This window comes from Suillus fuscotomentosus (genome assembly GCF_016647785.1).
Source record: "Suillus fuscotomentosus strain FC203 chromosome Unknown F5891scaffold_9, whole genome shotgun sequence".
Lineage (NCBI taxonomy): Eukaryota > Fungi > Basidiomycota > Agaricomycetes > Boletales > Suillaceae > Suillus > Suillus fuscotomentosus.
The window spans coordinates 1,081,168-1,088,011 of record NW_024539521.1 but is presented as its reverse complement, the minus strand read 5'-3'; the positions used below and the strand labels follow the sequence as shown (position 1 = coordinate 1,088,011).

The 6,844-nt window shown below is 42.9% G+C and overlaps 2 protein-coding genes across 2 annotated transcripts; both read left to right on the top strand.

Moving 5' to 3' along the window:
* Positions 1-3,353: 3,353 nt before the first annotated feature.
* On the top strand, positions 3,354-4,243 carry F5891DRAFT_1184254 (uncharacterized protein; the record flags this gene model as incomplete). The annotated part of the gene is made up of 4 exons (XM_041366406.1): positions 3,354-3,463; positions 3,513-3,688; positions 3,741-3,818; positions 3,870-4,243. 4 exons carry the CDS (start codon positions 3,354-3,356, stop codon positions 4,241-4,243), a joined length of 738 nt encoding a protein of 245 aa, XP_041230416.1.
* A 199-nt stretch (positions 4,244-4,442) lies between these two features.
* On the top strand, positions 4,443-6,062 carry F5891DRAFT_944610 (uncharacterized protein; the record flags this gene model as incomplete). Its single annotated transcript, XM_041374573.1, has 4 exons — positions 4,443-4,758; positions 4,816-5,033; positions 5,102-5,291; positions 5,476-6,062. 4 exons carry the CDS (start codon positions 4,443-4,445, stop codon positions 6,060-6,062), a joined length of 1,311 nt encoding a protein of 436 aa, XP_041230415.1.
* Positions 6,063-6,844: the final 782 nt, after the last annotated feature.

The window sequence follows — 6,844 nt, the reverse complement described above, 5'->3', positions numbered from 1 at the left end:
CGACGACCAGCACGATATGGTTCTTTACCTATGGGGGATGCAGAGTCACGATACTCTCAGCCCAAGTTAGAATTGTATGGACTGTTCAGAGCACTTCGACATTACAGACTTCACATCATTGGAGTTCAGAACCTCCATGTTGAAGTTGACGCAAAATATATTAAAGGCATGCTTAATGAGCCCGACCTACAACCAAATGCTACAATCAATAGATGGATTCAAGGAATTCTCCTATTTGATTTCACACTTCACCATGTACCAGCAACAAGTTTCAGAGGGCCTGATGGCTTATCTCGATGCCCTCTAGCTTCAGACGAAGAGATTATCCCTGAAGATGACTCTTGGTTATACAAAATAGCCCTATTCACATCAATCTCAAATTTCACTGCACATCCATATAATCCCAATAACCTACCATCCGTATTCTTGTCAGCTGCTGATCAAGAGCAGACTTTGACAGATATTTTCAAGTTCCTTACCACACTTGAAGCACCAAGTTTTGAAAGTACTGCTAAACGCAAGAAATTTGTCAAGCGTACAACTCGATTCTTCGTACAAAAGGGAAAGATGTACAAGCGTCTACCAGATAGACCCCCTTTACTTGTTATTTTTGACCCCGATAAACGACTGTCTATACTGACAGGAGCACATGAAGATTTAGGTCACAAAGGAGTACAGTCTACCTTTGAGACTATTCGATACAGATTCTTCTGGCCACATATGTATACCGATGTTAAGCACCATGTACAATCTTGTCATGATTGTCAGATTCGAAGCACCAAGAAAATGCACATACCTATCACAGTCTCTACACCTGCCACAATCTTCACAAAGATCTACATTGACATACTCAAGATGCCTGCCGGGAATGGTATGAAGCATCTAGTGTTAGCTCGAGATGATCTTTCACGATATGTAGAAGGAAGAGCATTACGATCTGCCTCTGCCAAAGCTATGGCCAAGTTTTTCTGGGAAGACTTGTATTGCCGATATGGAGCAATAGGACAGATAGTTACCGATAATGGCTCCGAAGTTAAGGGAGCATTCCAAAATTTACTTCAACAAGTGGACATTCCACAGATTCAAATCTCGCCCTACAACTCACAAGCAAATGGGGTAGTTGAACGTGGACACTTTAATATCAGAGAAGCAATAGTAAAAAGTTGTGAAAAGCACATCTCACGATGGCCTGAGAAGGTTCCTCAGGCACTCTTTGCCGAAAACATTACCACAAGCCGTGCAACTGGATTCTCACCTTTCTACCTATTACATGGAGTCCATCCTGTTCTACCTTTTGACCTTAGTGAAGCAACATTCCTTGTTGATGGATTTCACGAGAATATGAATCCTGTTGATTTCCTCACATTACGAATACGCCAAATCGAAAGACGTCCTGAAGACTTGAGACGTGCCGCTAAAACATTAAAGAAGGCCAGATTTAAGTCCAAGCTTCAGTTTGAACAGAAATATCATCTGAGGATGCACATAAAATCATTTGCACCAGGTGATCTTGTACTAGTCCGAAATACTCAAGTTGAGAAAGAACTGAATTGCAAAACAAAACCACGATACTTAGGACCCTTTGTTGTTGAGAGACAAACCAAAGGTGGATCCTACATTCTAAAAGAAATGAATGGAACTCTGTCTAGACGTGGTGTAGCCTCCTTTAGACTAATTCCATATATAAGCCGAAATGATCCTACTCTGCAAACAATTGCAGATACTCTTGACAATGATCAATACTATGAGGAAAATTCATCAGGATCAGATTCAGATACTTCTTTCCTCTCAGAGGACAAATAACAAAACACATCACATCATGAATGGAAAAGACTCCACTATAGAGAAGCGAATTCAACAAAACATTGCAAGTTTATTTGACATCTTGTTAGAGGATTGCAATAAACTTCACGAAGACTTTATTTTTCAAGATATCAGAACCCATTACAATCAAATGATATACTTCTGGGATCATAATTACCAGGAAGCATTATCACAAATATGTCCTACATGTGCAGTATACTTCGAAATTTTCAGACTCCTAGATGAATGTCACCATCTTGTCAACCCAGAAAACAGATGGAGGAGTTAACAACATCACAATTAACAAAATGTCATGACCTACCCTTCAACTGGGGACAGTTGCGATTTTTTGTCCGGGGTGGATGTCATGCATGGTATGTGATTCATACCATGTCAGATATATATAGAGAGTGATAAGGAAGATATGAGAGACTGTCTAGCCCTTTGTCACTAAGTTACCTCCCTATTTTTCCTTTATGTCATTGTCTTGTATTTTATTTCTCACTTTACAGGCTTATTTTACCTTGTATTTGTATCAAGCATGTGACCTTCTGTTTATTTCTCATTGTTTATTTTTATTTGGCTTCTTTCAGCCACCAAGTTTTGTATCTCTATTTATTTCTGACTGTTTATTTGTATTTGGCTTCTTTCAGCCACCAGCTTTTATTTGTCATCACATCATGTGACTGGGAAATATTCTGGTTTGTAACATTATTTAAGCTGACTCAGCATGTTTAGTCATGATTGGCCATGCTTTGTAACAACATTTAACATGACTCAACATGTTTAGTCATGGTTTGTCATGGTTTCTAATTTCTTTGTAAGATTACACTGTATTTGTAATGTACTTAGTAATAAGCTGATTCATCACCTGGTTTGTAAGCCACATTCTTACCAATCCATCTGATTAATCATGCTTAGTAAGGGGGTTCCCAAAAGGTATAAAAGGACCCCATTTTCACCCATGAAATACAATCCTCCCACTTGACTCTTATCTCAAACCGTGTGAGACCACTAAGACTTAAAGTGCAGGCCAATATAAGTGCCTTGAGGTAATCTAAGATATCATTATCTATTCTAAAGTTATATACTACCTTACAGGGGTCGACTATATAACTTTCATTATCGTTATTCTACTCTAGGTTATATACTACCTTACAGGGGTTGACTATATAACCATTGAACAGCTCTCATTCTAAGCTTTACGTGTATTCATAAGACTCTCCCTTTCAACGGAAAGTGAGACACATCTAAGGACGACAAAGTTGAAACAGACTTTCATAGGTTGAAACACAACCTACTAGGCTGAAACAAACCTAACGAATTTATCCAGAACACAGAACATTCCACAACAACTTCGTATAAGACTACACAAGAAGAGGACAACAAACTAAATCCTCCCAAGAACTCACCACGTTACCTCCCACAAAGTAGAAAAGTCGGAGACCGTGGACTTAAGGACTGGCAAGAAGTCTTCACCGTGTATAATTGTGTTGTCATTATACACAACTTTCATATAAGACCCTTAAGTAACAAGACAACGCGCATTTATGGACTCTGATGCTGCACAAGGCATGCTTCAGAAGGAACGTTGGGAGGGCACACTTCAGGGCTTCTATGGAGTATTGAGGGGACACGAGATTGGTATCTACACAAAGTGGTGCGTCCAATTATCTATCAAAATAATGATAGATTGCATCTGCTTCTAGGAAAGATTGCCACCAACTGGTGTCTGGATATCGCAGTCCAATGTACAAGAAATTCGAAACTTTCACGGATGCTGTCGCTTGGATGATCATGAAAGGAAAGTGTATTGATGGCAGACCCATTGGCAGCAAGATAGGTCTCATGAAAGAGAAGGTTGTAGAGTCACCTGTTGTCGAGGGTATGATCTATGTCTTGTCAGCTCTTGATGTCTATCTGATGGTCATTTACAGTATCAAATCTCTCCCTCGACCCTCCAAAGAAGCTTCTTTCAACTGTCAGTTCGATCTTGGGTGAATCTTCCGCCCCTCGTAAGTTTTTCCATGGATTTCTACTCTACCACTTATCAGTCAGTCAAATAGCGCTTGCTTTTAATACCAGCACACCTCGACGACCACGTGCTTGGAGGACCCTGGCAGACAATCACCCATCTCTCGCTACATCCTCAAATGCACCAGTGCGGGTGTACCAGTACATGCGGGAATTGAGCGGTATTCAATCAACACTCTATAGCCCACCTCCTGCTGATGATACACCCCTCCCATCTTTTGGCGATATACCTGATAGCTATCTTGAGGCCCATGGTTATTCTTCTCGTGCCCTCCTCTGCATTCAGCACGCCCTGGATGTTAGTATGTCTGGGCAACAGTTTGTCAATAATCTGTCAAGTAGAGGCCTTCCTGTTGCAGAGGCTCGGTGGTTGTGGTTTATCATCACTGGAGACAATGAATCCTAACTCATGTACATTGTTTTTTCCCCTACGATTTCCATGTCCCCGACATATGTTTGTCTCTAAAAGTCACGTGTGCTGCATGACGCTAACATCCGTAAGACTAGCCGAAAAAACTAGCCGACCATTCTTACTAGCAACCTCATCGCCCTTGATAATGGTGAAACAAACGAGCTCGAGCAAAGTCAGCCGTTATGCCCCCAAAATGTGGGCACTTACAACCAATAAACCTCGAGTACCTTGGCGTCGCCGTGAAAAACGACGATACAAGCGCAGCGCAGCCGAAAAAGCAGTACTGAAGGAGAAGAGGCAAGCTCATCGCATTTCATACTCAAGCGCCCTCCAAGCTGCTCGCAACGTTGTCTTTCATGAAGCAGATAAATTGCATGCTCAATTTAGTGGGCATAGTGTCCAGTACTACTATGAGGAGATAATGCAGCACTCACGCATTGCCCAGTCATCTCGTGGCATCAATCGATGGAACACATTTTGTCGACAAGAAGTCAAACAGATCAATGATGGTATGGGCAACTGCTACATTGGAAGTTCCACTCACTGATACATAGTTTTTTCCGTAGAACGAGCACCTGGCATTGCACCCTTGAAAGCAGCACAATGTGCTCGTGGAATTGCTGAGCGGTGGAATTCCATGTCAAAAAGTGAGCAGGAGGATGCCACTCAAGCCGCTGTCAAGGATTTGGAAGATCACCGTGAAATGAAGAAGCTTGCCATTCGAAACGTCCCCCTGGAAGCCTTCCATGATTGTCAAAGGTCAGTGGAGGCCATTGACCGCGAGGTACATATTTTGTTTCTTTTGCTTATCCAGTGATATATCCCCTCTGATGCACAAAATTCTATTGACAGGCTCGCGCTCTGAATGCCCGCACTGGAGTTGAGATTATTTTCATCGCAACACACTCTACTACTGACCACTTCAACCAACCACACATATTTCAAACCTCGCGCACCACGGACTTTTTTGATGCGTGTTTCAAAGTTAGCGCAATGGATGTTGCTTTAAGACTAGAGGCATTTTCCATTGCTGGCATTCCAGGTAAGGCTTATGGGCCTCGTCTATTGCAGTGCAACTAACGAGCAATACACGCTGCACAGGTGTGGCTAAAACCTACTTACAAGAGACTCTCGACCTCAAGAAAGCTACCGGGGAGCTAATTTTCAAGAAACTTCGTACGTGTTTTTTGCTGCTCTCTTGATGTATTCGTCTCAATTTTGAGAAGAACTTGCTGCCGCCCCTGAGAGAGTTTCTCGTATGTATTATCATAACTTCGACCACCACATCACTGCGAAGTATCGCATCATTGTTGAAAACTGGCCACTCGGCAAATTCTGCTGCCCTGGGGACATCAATTCGCGGACTGAAATATCTGTCCTAAAGTCTGCATGGGATTCTGGTGCCACTAGGTTTCACAAGCTAAGTGATACCGAGTTTGAGAAGTGGGAAGAGGAATACTTTCAGGCTGCACTGCACAACAGGAATGAAAATGAGGGAGAGGACGGAGGGCTCCAGAACACGATACCGACCGCAAGCACTCAGTCTTCTGTCCCTTCAAATGACGATGATTCACCTTTGACATCCTCCTTGACTCCAGACAGTCAATCTCAGGTGGCACCCTCTCACCAGCGTACAGTGCCAATTGCGGCCATCAACGTTGTAACCGCAGCAAATGGCAATGCTATACACGTGCCAAAGAAGGCCCGGAAGGAACGATCAGACAAGGGTGTCAAGCGTGGACCTCGGAAGAGGATGAATGCCCCAGCCAACGACACTGGTGACAACGAGCCCCAACTCAACAACACCATCTAGTGCTGCACTGGAGACATCCATCTCCCAATGCCTCTGCCAATGCCCCACTCCACCCTCACATTGTCTCCGTCCTCTAGATATATACTATACCTAGTTCCTTGCTTTTTTGTATAGCCCTTATATCTACAAGCAATGAATGATTTTATCGTGTTTTTTAGAAAAAGAACTAGCTATTTTAGACGTGATTTAAGCCTAGAAGCGAGCTCGTCGTCGACGACAGTGAGCACAAGACGTGCGGACGTTCCCGAAGTATGAACAACGCGTAAGCTTCTAAATTGGGAATGGTTGCATACGCCCGAGCCCCGCCAAACAGTCTGACACACTGGTGTTTTGCCGAAGTATAGATATTGAACATTATTCAGCTATTTACTGGCAGTGTGCGTATTTGGTGCAGTCGTACCTAATTAGGTTGCCACTCCCGGGGGTATATGACAACCTAATTAGGTAGGGATCATGTGAGGTTGAGGTGCCTGGATGAACATCGTAACTGAACCAAGATTGTTTTGGATGTCCTGCGCAAAGAGCAGCTATTTGTCAAACCAGAGAAATGCATCTTCAATGCAAGAGAAGTAGAGTATTTGGGGATGGTCATTCATCCAGGAGAAGTGGGGATGTAGCATGCTAAAGTTGAAGGCATCAAGAATTGGCCGGAACCTACTAATGTGAAGGAAACCCACTCATTCCTTGGATTTTGCAACTTCTACCATGCATTTGTAGCGCACTACTCCAATATAGCACTACTGTTACAAGTAACATCGGCTACATGGCCCCCCTGTCATTTT